General features: G+C 68.3%; 1 protein-coding gene across 13 annotated transcripts in view; it reads left to right on the forward strand.

Moving 5' to 3' along the window:
* The first annotated feature begins 1116 nt into the window (after window positions 1-1116).
* The window catches only part of KCNQ2 (potassium voltage-gated channel subfamily Q member 2), a 42029-nt gene continuing 29837 nt past the window's right edge, over window positions 1117-13308 (forward strand). For all 13 annotated transcript variants that reach the window (XM_036229167.1, XM_016136110.2, XM_036229168.1 and 10 more), the window contains exon 1: window positions 1117-1592. In XM_036229167.1, coding sequence (XP_036085060.1) covers window positions 1297-1592 — 296 coding nt within the window. In that variant the 5' untranslated portion in view covers window positions 1117-1296. The remainder of the gene's footprint in view (window positions 1593-13308) is intronic.

Here is a 13308-nt window from a genome sequence, read left to right on the forward strand (position 1 = left end):
CACTAGAAACATGGCAGCCGCTGGCGACCACCGCTCCAGACCCGCGCGGAGCGGGGGAGGCGGGGTCAGGAGCGCGGTCCCGCAACGCGCCCGTGCGCACGGTGCGTGAGCGTGAGTTACAGTCCCTTCCTCAACATTCTAAATAACTCACAAATTAGCGCTGTGCCCGCATCGGTAATGTTTTCTGTCTAATTAAAAAAACCACACACAACAGGCCACGTGGCCCCTCGCTTTGGCGACCAAAGGACAGGGGTGGAGCTGTTTCAGGAGCCAAGCGCCCAGTGAAAACAGCGCCACCTACTGATCAGGGCCTTTCGTAGCCCTGGGCCCCCGCCAGTGTGGGAAGAGGCCGAAGGTGATCAGGGGAAGGACCGGCAGCCAGTCTGTCCGGAGCGGGGAGGCGCCAGCGAGGGCACGGTGGGTGGGGCGCTGACCACGGCGGGGGCTGAGGAACAAGCCCCTTTGGCGTCCTAGCAGCAGGAGTAGAGGAACACCCCCCACGACACCCGCCCCCCTCCAGGGGACAGCCTGCCTTCTACGCGCAGAGCCTGCCCTCCTTTATCCTGGGCGATGACACCAGTGTCCCTGCTGGCCTCAGGCCTGGGTCTTGCCCTGGGGCCGACCCTCCACCCCCCTGTCCGGCTGCAGGCCCCCACTGTGGTCTGCGGACGAAGGCCAGGCCACCAGGTGAGCTGGGACTCAAACTCTGACCGCCTTGCCCCGCTTCCCGTCTCTTCTTCCAGGACCCCTCCGCTGGTTCAGGTCACTCCCAGGAGGTCCCCCAGGTGCCTCCCTGCACGCTCAAGGGACAGGGTGGGGGCCGGGTTCAGGCGGGGCAGGCCTGGAGGCCGAGAGCATAAGATCCCCGGGGGCGAGCGGGACCTCCCCCGCCCCGCTCCGCGGTGTCCAGTCCCGGGAGCAGGGGCCGCTCAGGTGAGCGCTGGCCTGGCCCTGCCCACCCCAGAGGCGACCTGGTCAGGGCGCACGGGCCGGGGCGGCGGGGCGGGGGGGCTCGCAGCTCAGCGAGGCTCACCCTGGTGGCTCCTCCCTCCCCCTCCCTCCCACGGCGCGCGCGGCGTCGCAGGGGTTAACGGGGGGCGGGGCGAGGCGGCGGGCGGAGCGAGGCGGCCGCAGCGTCCCCGCGCGAGTCCCCGGCCGGCAGGAACGCGGAGCCGCCGCCGCTGCCGCCTCGGCCATGCGGCTCCCGGGCCGGGGGCCTGGGCTCGGGCCCGCGCCGCTCCCCGCGCGCCGCCCCCGCTGAGCCCGCCCGCCCGCCCGTCGGGCGCCGCCGGCACCATGGTGCAGAAGTCGCGCAACGGCGGCGTGTACCCCGGCCCGGGCGGGGAGAAGAAGCTCAAGGTGGGCTTCGTGGGGCTGGACGCCGGCGCGCCCGACTCCACCCGGGACGGCGCGCTGCTCATCGCCGGCTCCGAGGCCCCCAAGCGCGGCAGCATCCTCAGCAAGCCGCGCGCGGGCGGCGCGGGCGCCGGGAAGCCGCCGAAGCGCAACGCCGTGTACCGCAGGCTGCAGAACTTCCTGTACAACGTGCTGGAGCGGCCGCGCGGCTGGGCCTTCATCTACCACGCCTACGTGTGAGTGGCCGCCGCGTGCGGGGCCCGGCGCCCGCGCCCCCCGGGGCGGCGAAGGGCGGGGACGGAGCTGTGTGCAGAGATCCGGCAGGAAGGCGTTCCGGGGTGCGGGGCTTCGGGTCCTCGCGGGGGCGCCCGTCCTCCTCCCGCTCCCCACCCGCGGCCCGGCTGCGTTGCGTCAGCCCATCCCCGGGCCCCCGTGCTCCGCACGAGAGGCCCCTCCCCGCGGCCGCTGCACCGAACAAAGGGCCGGCGGGGAGGGAGGGGCGGCCGCGCGGCTCTCCCTGCCTCTGGATTCGGACTCCCGGGGTCCGCCTGGGCTGGGCTTCCCCAGGAACGGGGGAGAGGGAGGAAGCGCTGGCCTACCCTCTTCGCGCCCCCAAGCCCCTCACTCTGGAGTGAGCGTCTAGGTTGCTGAAGTGGGGGAGGGATGTTAACATTATCTGCCCCCCCCCGCCCCCCCCCCCGCACCCTGCCCCTGGGGCTGGCACCCTCCCTGTCCTTGCCCGCGACCCAGACTTCCCCTCCCCCCAGCCCGACCCCTCTTTGCAGCTGGTGGTGGGAGGGGCTGCTGTGTGCCTGGTGACCCCCATACAGCTGGGGCTCAGCGGACACCCAGGAGGGGCCTGCCGGCGCTGGCCCGGGAAGGGGCCGTCCGTCTTCCCAGGCCCGCTGCCCGGGGACTCCTGGCCTTGCACACACGGGGATCCCCGTGTGCAGTGTGTGCGCGCGGTTTGCACAGCCCGAGCGCTCAGGCCCTCTCTCCCATCCCAGCCAGCCCGGGCCGCACTCGGCCATTTTGTATGAAAGGCATTTTGGGATGGGAGAGGGGCAGATTCTGGAAACCCTCCGACGGACCAGCACCCGCCTGGGGTGAGCGGGGTGTGTGCCCTGAGCGTGACCCCTCGGGTGCCCCCACATACCTGGGCCTCGTGGAAGGGAACTGCCAGGTTGCTGGTGGGGACCGGGTCCGGGGGGACCATATCCCTGGGAGGGCCCCTGGGCACTGTCCCCAGCCCCAGGGCCTGGCCACTCTGGGAGTCCCGAGAGTGGCAGCCCCCCACCCCCACGGCTGTGGCCCTTCCCACACAGGCTCATTCACTGGTGTCTCCTCACCAGTGACCCTCCCGCTGGCGCCTTGTCCCCGCCTGGCCGGGGCCGAGGGGGCTCCTGGTGGGGCTGGTCAGCCAGGTCTGGCACGTGCGCAGAGCCCGCCCACACAGCTCGGGGCCCCCTGGTCTGACTGGTGTGGCTGCAGGTGGGGGTTCCTGTGCTCTGGGGATACCGTCCCTAGCTGGCAGCACCTCCTGGGGCTCCCTCCTCTTGGGCCTGAATGGTCGCCCCTTCTGCGCCACCTGCCTCCTAAAAGCCGCAGTGTGTCCAGAGTCAGAAGCAGACTGTGTGGGAACCTGGGTCAGGCTCTGCTCTCGCGTGGGTGAGGTCTGCGCCATCTCCTCGGGTGACCCTGAATCAAGACGGGGGGTCCCGAGGCCTGGGGGGGCCTTCAGGGGAGTAGGCCTTCACCGTCAGTCAGCCCTGCCCCTGCCCCTGCGTCCCCTTGCTCCCAGCCCACTGCCATGCAGCTCTAACTCAGAAGGCCGCCTGGGGCGGGGACTCGGGGACTCGGGGACTCGAGGGAGCGGGGAAGGCAGGGGGTCTCTGGTGGCGGTTGCGTTGGGCACACACGTCTAGTCACGAGCTCGGCAGACCTCAGTTTTCCCATCAGCAGCGTGGGCACAGCTGCGGCTCGCCCCCAGGGAGCGGCAGAGACGGCCGCTCAGGGCTGGCCCAGGGGCTCTTCCGAGTGGCACCTGCGTCCTGCTGCGGGCGCTCACCGCCCATCCCCCAGCCCCTGGGCCCGGCCCCGCCCGACTCAGGAGGCCTTTACTGCCCTCGTCCATTGGTGTCCCCTCAGGCCCTAGCACCCTACGGACGCGGCTGCCCCGGTGACCCCCCACTCCCGTGCCCAGCTCGGAGTGACGGACTAGCTCGTGCTTGCGCCTCATTTGGTTCATGGGTGCGTTGGTTAAAGGCCCGGTGCTGACTTGGGCCTGGGGAAGCCAGCGGAGGGCAGGGACAGGCTCGGGGGTGGCGGTCCTGCTGCCGCCAGCCGTCCCGGCCGGGGACCTGTCCTGGGCTCTGGGACGGCCCTGAGCGCTCCGGGGCCACCTTTCCTTTGCCTGGCTTCTGGAAGGCGGAGGCGTCCCGGCGGGCGCTGGCCGTGGCAGGCGTCGGTCCACGTGCACACCTGCAGAAGGGGCTTCCTCTGCAGGCGTGCCCTGGGCACAGATTCGTGCCCGTCGCTCCCTCTGCCCGTGAGGTCTCCCAGATGTCTGGGGGCCAGGAGCCCTCCCCGAGTCAGGAGGACGCGGACCGCAGAGGCGTGGGCGGAGGCGGCTTGGCAAGCCTGTCCCAGCCCGAGGCCCCTGGCAGGCCCTCCGTCTGCTTGCGCTGGACAGAGTGTGGCCTTGGCAGGGCAGACCCCGCCCTGAGTGACTGCTCGCCAGGTCTGGTGGGCACCCCGGGGTGGGATTCTGGGTGGGGGGGTGGGCTCCGACACTCAGGTGCTGCCCGCAGCGGTGGGGGCCCTGCGTGGGGCGCTGTGCTGTGTGGGGCGGGCCCCGTGGCTGCTCCTCCCGAATCCTCTGCTCACAGCTCGGCCAGAGGCTCTGGGCTCAGAGGGTCGTGCGCTGGAGATGGGGACAGCTCTGCGTGGGTGGCTTTTCCAGGTGCAGGGTCTGGAGTTTGCAGGAGTTTCTCAGGGAGCGCGGGGTGCAAAGGCCCCAAACCACAGAGTCAGGAGCGCCCACTGTGGCGGGACTTCTGAGAGCGCCTGTCCCCACTCAAAGGGAGCCGGGCAGTCACTCCGTCACAGGGAGGCTCCGTGCCACTCAGGGGGAGCCCGAACGGGAGCCCCGCTTGTTACGGCCCGTTCGGTGCGGCTCTCAGGAATTTCTCACGTGAGCCCGTGAGCCCGTTGTCCCTGGTGGGGACACTGAGGCCAAGAAAGGCCGAGTGAGTTCCAGAGTCACTCCGCTCCAGCTGAAGGGGCGTCTCCACCTCAGAGACGAGCATTTCGGGTGCAGATTGCCCGGCCTTCCTGACACCCAGAAGCCACTGAGAGTTGCTGGGACAGACTCACTTAACACGGGCCCGGGGAAGACCGTGCCGGTGGCAGGAGGGGCTCGACCGCTGGCTTCGTGTGAGCTGTCCTCTCTCAGGCAGAGCCACCAAGCCCTTCCATCCTCCAAGGAGTCCACGTGACACTTCAGGGGCCTGAGGCTGGGGGCTGCTGAGCCAGGCGTCACCTCCTGCTTCTCAGCATCCAGGAGGGGTCCACGCACCTCTCCTTTGTGGCTTTGGACAGCCCAGTGGGGTCACATTCTTGCCCCCTCTCACCTGTCTGCCCTCGCTGTGCTGGCCTGGGTAGGAGGTGGAGCCCCACGTGTGGCCGCTGCCCCTTGCTGTGACCGCCTCGAGGTGAGTGTCTCCTGGAGGACGTGGCAGGGTCTGTCTCAGAGGGAGAGGGGAGTCCGCATGGCATGCCCAGCTTCCTCCACGTCACTGACCCGCCGGGTCCTGGAAGTGAGGCCCGTCAACCCGAGTCAGAATCTCATGGGAGTGCCCCGGGAGGCGAAGATGCTCCACAGAGGCGTGGCTTTGGACTTCCCACCCCCACCCAGCAGAGTGAGGTTAACCCGTGACAACAAAACACTGTCCAGTGACACTGAGCAGTGGGTGGCCTCAGACGTCCCGTGTCCGCGGGTGCCGGGCGGGGAGGGAGCTCGTCCCGACGGCTGCACGGGTCAGAGAAGAGAAATCCTCGGTTCTGTCGGAATCGGTCCCAGTCACAGACCGGAACCAGTCTCTGCAGGGGGGCCGCGCCTTGGCCTGCAGGCTCCGGGCCTTTGAGGTGGGTGCTGAGCTCCGACCTGGGGGCGCAGCACGCGGCAGGGCCGGCTCCAGGGCTGGAAATGCTGGAGCCCTCGGCGATTTTGAAGAAACCGACCCCTTTCGAGCGGGAGCCGAGTGTGGGGGTGGACAGGCGAGGGTGCTGGCCCGTCCGTCTTGGTGAGGAAGTTAATCCACAGACGCTGGTTGTCCTTCCCGTCCACGCGTGGCCATCGCAGAGCAAGGTGTGGTGAGCTGCGGGGACCGGGCGTTCCTCCCGGGGGGCCGAGAGCTCCCTGGGGCGTTCACGGAGGGCGCTGACAGCAAGGCCTGGAGTGGGGGACAGCGGAGGCCACGCGGAGGGAAGGACGGGGGGCCGCGGGGCCTGTGCTCTGGGCCCCTGACGTCTGTTTGAAGGTGGCGAGGAGGCCAGGCCCGGGGCTCGGGCTCAGGCTGGCGGGTGGGCTGCAGGCTGCGGGCGAAGCTCCCCACGGGCGTGGGGTGTCCTGTCTTCTCGGTAAAGACAGCATGGCCTGGGTTACCACGCAGATCAGTCATTTCCAACGTTTTCAGTATAAACGGAGCCCGAAATTGCTGGAGCGGGCGAGTAACAGCTCTGGGCTCGCCACCGCCACCGAGGCCACACCTGTCTCTATCCCCACTTGTCAGGTGTGCTTTTAAAGCGTTCACCCTCGTCCTGTGAGGTGGAAACGGCGAAGGTGGTTCAGAGGGTGTGTACAGGAGGATGGGGAGGGGCGGGGACCGTGGGCTCTGGGCCGGCCTGGCTGGATCCTGGCCCCATGGATGCCCCCGGACCCCGGGCCCCAAGGTCCCTCGTCTGTAATGGGGGGTGATGCTTCCGTGAACGACTCGACGCCACGCTTGCCACGTTTGACGCCCGCGAAGCTCGTCGCCATCTCTGTTATCATCGCCGTGACTGGCTCGGCAGATGGCAGGCCACATCCTGGACGGGCAGTGGAGGCCTGGGCGGACGGGGTTGGCGTGTGGCACCCTCGGCCACGGCCCCTCGCCAGCCTTGGCCATCGCTCAGCCCCGTCGCCCAGCGGCTGGGCCTGGATCAGTGCGTTGCCCCAAGCAGGGTCCTCTGCCCGACGGGCGTAGCAGACGATGCTATGGCCCCAGCTTTTGAGAGGAGAAGTGTTTGTCGCAAGGTCGACAGTCAAGGAGACAGGAGGCTGGGCTCCAATCTGTCTGGCGGGACCTATGGGGTTTCAGCACCGGGGCTCCCTGGACAGCGCCCCTTCGGTTCCGGGAGGGTTCCAGCCTCCGGTTCCTGCCACTTCCTGTCCTTTGGTTCCGTTAAGGGGCCACAAGTGTCACTCGTAAGCTTTGGTTCTGGGTCCTGTTAGAAATAGGGCAGGACCGGTTCGAGCTGGCTCTGCGGTTACAAAGGGACTTGGGCCGCTCGTTGGACAAGAGGCCGAGTGTGACATGGGAGCAGGGCACTGGCGGGTGTCCTAGGGTCGCCAGCCGCAGGAGAGCCCGTCCCGTCCCGCCCCACTGGGCGGCTCTGCGTCCAGCGTGGAGACGGGAGCGGGGCGGCATGAGAACCAGCATGCGGGCAGGGGGCCCCCGTGGACCCCGGGCGGGAGAGAGCCACGCGCCGCGCGCCTCAGCTCGCGGGGGCCGCAAGGCTGAGCCCGCCCCCCGCGGCCCAGCCCCGCAGTGTGGGAGCTGCCTGCCGAGCAGGGCTGCGGCCCAGCGGCCTCCCACACCGGCCTGCCTTCCTGCTGTGGCCGCGGGGCCTCTGCCCGGCCCACCCCGCAAAGCCACCCCGCAAAGCCGGGCAGCCTGGTTGGGCCCGAGGCAGAGAGACGGGATGCCGACCTGAGATCGTCCCCAGGGAATGTCGGCTTCCACGCTCGGGGAGGCTTCTGAAGAAGCAGCTGTGGCTCTGGCTACGACTGGGCTTGCCCCTGCCCGCGGGCTGTCGGCCGCCGCCTAGGTCCTGCTGCCCTGCCCCCGGCTCGTGTCCCTGGCAGCTGGGGGTGCAGCAGTGAGCGGCACTGCTTGGCTTCGGCAGCGCCTTGCAGAGGCCCTGGTGGCCAGACTGTGGCCGCTGGGGAAGTGGAGGGTGGATGTGTCCCGGCCCGAGTGTGACTTTCAGCTCCAGGCTCCAGGACGTGGGGAGGGTGCAGAGTGAGCCTGCCCACAGGGAGCGTCCTTCTAGATTGTTCTGGCTGTCTGCAGAACGCAGCCGCTCCCTCTCCGGGTCCTGTCTGGCCACTGCCCCTGCACGCAGCCTCCATCCTGACCATGGAGGGCCTCACACCTTTTCAGTTTGCTTTCCTGGTTAGGCTTGGAGAAAGGCCTTGAAGCCTTCGCAGGAGGGAAAGGCCAGTTTCTCCTTGGACCCCAGGTTTAGCGGGGAGGCGGTGAAATGCTTCTGGAAGCACAGAGCCTGTCCCTCAGAAGGGGGTGTTGGTCGATGTGGGAGGGGCCGCTGGTGTCTGCTTCCTGTGTGCAGGGCGCTGAGCTGGGCCCCTGGGTGGACGGGCCACCACAGGAGCCTGGCCCGGTCCACAGGAGACTAGATGTTTGTTCGCCCACACGGACCTAGCCTCTCTGAGGGACGTGGTGGCTCCCCGGGGGATGGGCTCTTCCGGCGCGAGGGCAGGGCTTCCCCCAGCGGCATTGGGGTTGGCGGGGAGCTGGCCCTGGTCCTGAACACGAGCCCACACCGTCTCCCTGTGGGCACCAGCAGGGTCGGCTTCTCGCAGGCGATCACCCAGGTTGTCCCCGCTCCCGGCTGAGACGCCCCCACCGCGTGGCGGCCCGGTCGCCCGTCTGCTCCTCTGTAGAGTACAGGACTGTTCCCTTCATGGAGCCACCGTGGCACTCGTGGTCGGGCTTCTGTGCGATGGGTGTGATGCACATTGGCCGTTCCTCCTTTAATGAGTGTGTCTGCTCCACTGTGGGCTCCCTGGGGTGGGGGGCACACCCCTCCTGGCGTCAGGCCCGCTGCTCTGCCTTCAGGAGCCCCCCGAGCACCTCCCGGACATGGGTCTCCCGTCCACGGGCCCCTCTCGACCCTCGCTCCTGTCCCGTCCAGCAAGCCTGCCTGAGCGGGCGGTGGGCTTCTGCTCTCACACTGGACCTGACATCGGTGGGAACAGTCTCGGCCATCACACGCCAGGACGTGTGGGCCACCCTTGGGAGTGGGCTCTGGCTGTGCATGTGGGGGGCCAGGTGAGCAGAGCAGGGGAGGAGAGCTGGGACCCCTGCTCGGAGGGCTCAGGGCCCCCGGGCAGCCTGGTGGACGAGGTGCAGCCTGGGGGACAAGGAGGAGGTGGCCCTGTGGCTGACTTGTGGGCAGGAGAGAGTTCCCGCAGCAGAGGGTGTGTGCAGAGGCCAGGGACAGGAACACCGGCCTGGGAGGCCGAGCAGGGGCCAGGGGTGGGGGCGTGCTCTCACCCTCGGTCTCGGTGGCGTGGGGCCACAGGTGGCTTGTGCAGGCGATGGAGAGATGGGACACTGTTGGGACATCTGGATGGAGGAGCTGAGAGGAAGTCTTGGGAGGACACCCTGGTTGGGCTGTGTCTGGGGGCTGCGTGTCTGTGGGAAGGGGGCGGAGCCGGCGGAGGGGCCCCGGAGCGCGGGGAGAGCCGGGGTGGATGCGGGTGGCCCAGACCGCCCTGGTATGTGTGATGTGGGATGGGGGGGCACTCAGGTGAGCCCTTGTCCAGCCCTGTGGTCTGTGTGGGGACAGGTGACTGATGGGAGCCGATCACCCCGAGTGCGGCCGTGTCGGGGCTCGAGGGGGTGGCGCCCGGGGACGCGGCCCCTGCTGCGTGTGCCTGTCATGCCCGGCCTGGAGTCCTCCCAGCAGGGCCCGTGAGGACAGCCCTCCTTGGAGTCCGCAGCCCTGAGGGCTTCGCCTCCTCGCCCGCTCTTCCTGGGGGCAGGTGGGGGTGGGGGCTTCCCCTGCTGAGTGGGGAGCTGCGCCTTTGAGGGTCTGGTGCTTCCGGAGGTGTGTGTGGCCAGTCAGGTCCGAGGCACTTATTGAGCACTTGCCGTGTACTCGGCAGAGTCTTGAGTGCTCACTGCACCGCCTTCCGTGGCCTTGGGCGCCGGCGGATGCTTCCAGAACCTCGCGTTCTCCATCAGCTGGCTTGGTGCCCGGCTGGACTGGGGCAGGCTGGGGGCCCTGGCCCCTCAGAGGGGTCTGTGTGCGCAGCAGCTCAGGAATGTGCCTTCCACGCCCGCGGACCTGGCTCAGACCTCAGGCTGGCTGTCCGCATCTGTTTCACGCCTGGAGTGGCCGCTGTGGCCAGCTGTCTGTCACTCCCGCTCGTAAGTGTCAGCGGGGCCTGCAGGCAGAGCAGTTCATTAGGGGGCAAAATTAGATTTGGGCTGCAGTGCCGGCCGCAGTCTGGTGGAGAGGTGGGCGGGGGTTCCCTGGGGAGCCTGGCCTCAGGCGGGGTGGGCCTGCTGTGGCCTCACTCTGGCTGCCATGCAGTCTGGCCAGGCCCCTGACAGCGTTCTGGGAGGGGAGTTTCTGCAGACCGTCCAGACCGTCTGTCCACCTGCGGAAGGGGTGCCAGGCCCCAACGTGGCCGCACTCGGCAGCTCCGACTCCTCCTCTGTGAAATGACATGAGCCCCCGGCCTGCAGGTCGTCAGGTGCTGGTGCACACAGAGCTGCGGGTGGGGGTTCGGCGCCGGGGGCCCCTCCCCGCACGCCTGCCCCTCTGCGCCCAAGAGCGGCCTGCGGGAGCTGGGGGGCGAGCGAGTGGGGTGCTGGCGGCACTGACTTCCCTTTCTCCACCCACCCCTGCCATTCACTCGTCAAGTGTTTATTTCATTCCATGTGTCAAATGAGATGAACAACCCCAGCCATCTCCTGAGCCAGTCCTTGGAGGAAGGGAGGGAGCTGGCCTGGGGACTGGCAGTGGGGGGCTGCGGGGACAGCCGCCTGTGAAGGGACACCCTCCACGTTGTCCCCCACAGTGGAGGGGGGATCAGCAAGGAGACAGCAGTGGCTTTGTCTTGTTTCTCCAGAAGAGAAATATTTTCTGCAGTCGGATGATGGTGGGGGGGGGGGACGTCTCCCTGCAGGGGCTGGCAGAACCCACACGTGCACTCTAGGGCCACCTCTAGGGGGTTGTCAGGCCCCTCTGGCCCATGCCTGTGCCCCCAGCACCCTGGTGGCTGCCGTCATGTCCCGCCTGCCCCGGCCCGCTCCTCGCCCGGCTCCTTAGCACTCAGGACCCTGCTGTGCCTCCTCCTGTTTGAAAAGAGGGGTCCCACCTCTGCTCAGAGCTCAGACTGCAGCCAGAAGCCCCCCCCCCAAACATCTGGCTGAGGTCTCTCCTGTGGGTCAGGGAAGGGCTTGCTCCCCCACCTCCCAGGTGGACGCCCTTCTGAGGTCGCTCCCCACACTGGCCGTCCTGCCTGTCCCCCATCCTGGCCTCTGGAATCTGGGGACCAGCTGCTTGTGATGCTTGTCTCCTTGGCAACCGCTGCCAGGGGAGCATCCTGACTTTGAATTCATTATCATAATTAGCTCGAGCGCAGAGAGCCTCCTGCCATCAGAGATGCCTCCCCCTCCCCTTCTCTCTTTCCTTCCCTGCATCCTGGACAGTCCCCAGGCTGGGGGCTCGAGCAAGCCCCCCAGGGCCCCAGGATGGTGCAGGCGTTTAGCCGAGCTGAGCCAAGCTTTGCAGCTCCCAGCCTGGGGTGGGGGGCTGCTCACCTGCCCTCACTTGGGAGGAAGCAAACCCAGGTCCTCACGAGTCACCCACGCCCTCTGGGGCCCGGAGGGGTCCAGTGCTCTGAGCGCGCAGCCACCGCGGGGGGTGGCACAGTGCTGCTGGTCAGTGAGCCCTCCCCAGAGTGGTGCTTTCGGACCCACGGCTGCCGGCTCCTCACGTCCGTCAGGAGCAGAGCTCAGGGGCGGGAGAGGCCTGCAGGGCAGCACGCGGGAGCCCCCGCCGGGCTCGTGGCCCCTAGCGTCCACGGGAAGCCCTGGTGTGCCTGGGTGGCCCTGCGGTGGCCTGCAGGGCTGTGGGCGGGAGGGAGGAGCCTCATGTCTGAGATAGGCCCCCAGGCTCCCCGGGGCTGGACCTTAGTAAAATGTCCCTGCCCCAGGATGCTGTGCCCAGGGACCATGAGGTTCCCAGTCTCCCAGCCCCCCAATGGGGCCCAGGATGCCGCTGCGTCCTGGGGGCGGGGCGGCTGCTGGTCGCCAGGGAGCCTGTGGGCAGGAAGAGGCCTGGGGATAAGTCTTTCTCCACCGTGGAGCTGCCTGGAGCAGTGGGGGGCCCTGCCGCTTGGAGGCGCCCTGCCCGGGACCCAGCCCCGGGCCTGCAGGCGTGCTGCGTGGGTGCGCTTCTCTGTGGGACTTCGTCAGTGCCTGGGGACGTGTCAGGGAGCCGCAGGCAGCCTCCTCGTCTCGCCCCGCCTCGCGTGTGGGCGTGCGGAGCTCCTTCCTGCCGCCTCGCCTCCCCTGCACCCCTTCCTGTGCCGCCTGTGATGTCTGTTCCCAAACTCACCGAGCCTGGGCTGCCGCTGGCGCCTAAAGGGGCGGGGCCGCTGGGGGGGCGGGGCCGTCTTCCCCTGAACCGCGGGCTTGGTCCCCGCCGGCCGTCCGGTCACTGCCTCTGTTGGGGACTCGGCGAGGCCGGGCGCCACGTTCTGGGACTCTGGGACGCGGGGCAGAGCCACCGCCGGGCAGCAGGGCTGCCTGGGCCTGGGCCTGGGCCTTGGGTCCTGGGCCTCCTCTGCTTTGGACGGATGCTGTCACACAGCGCAGGGGGCGGGTCTTTGTGGGCGCAGCCCCCCACTCTGTTTGAGACCCGCACACGGGGATGACAGTGCCAGGCGTCCCCCGGACCCCTCCTCCAGTCTGTCAGACTCACCCGCTGCCAGGTCCTGGGACAGGCTGTGCTCCCCCACTTTGGCCACCCCACGTGCTCTTCCCTCTGCCAAGGACTCCCTTCTCCTCTCCCCTGGGCCCCCTGCTTGCTAGCGCTGAGCCAAGCCGGGTCCCACGCTCCGTCTGCGACGGGCAGGGCTTCCCGTGTGTCCCACTGCCCGACCCCCGGGTCCCACCTGAAGCCCCGGAACCTCCTGTCCTCCACCCCTGGTGCACCCACTGGGCTCGGGTGCCCCTTCTTCCCACAGCCGGGTCGGGAGAAAACGAATGTAAGACACACGAGTTATCTGGACTCTTCCAGGGCTGGTTAATTGAATAAATTGGCTAATGAGAAGAGGAAATTAATTGTGGTTTTGAAATGTGACAGTTCCTCTGCGTGAGTTCTGTCTGTGCCAGCAGCCACTGTCAGCACGTCGGCCACCGCCGCCCTCCCGGGAGGGGCTGGGGCAGCCCCCGGGGAGTCTCTATCTCTGGGCAGTTGCCGGGCCACTTCGGGGCTCGTGGGGCAGGCCGCGGAGGTGCCCCGAGGTATGGCTGAGGCTTCTTGGTGCTGAGTGCACCTGGTGCAGCCCAGGCTCAGGTTGGACCATACAGCATTGGCCCCCAAAGGGTCTCAGGACCCTGTTCCCAACGGAAGACTGGTGGTCTTGACTCCTGGGGAGCTGAGGCTAAGTGACGGAGTGTCTGGATGGTGAGGACACAAGGGGACGCGAGGTGTGGGGCCCCCTGATCAACTTTCCCACACACAGGAGCCCTCGCCCAGGTCCTCGCCATCCGTGGGAGGCTGTGCTCCCTGAGGCCCTGCCCTTCCCACTGTGGCCGGATGCTCCGCGTGGAGCCTTGGACAGACCTCAGTGTCCCCGCTGGACCCGCCGTGCCAACGCCAGGCAAGGGTGCCAGTGGCCATTCGTGAAGGGTGGTCGTAATAGGA

This window comes from Rousettus aegyptiacus, unplaced genomic scaffold (assembly GCF_014176215.1).
Source record: "Rousettus aegyptiacus isolate mRouAeg1 unplaced genomic scaffold, mRouAeg1.p scaffold_m13_p_12, whole genome shotgun sequence".
In the NCBI taxonomy this organism is placed as follows: domain Eukaryota; kingdom Metazoa; phylum Chordata; class Mammalia; order Chiroptera; family Pteropodidae; genus Rousettus; species Rousettus aegyptiacus.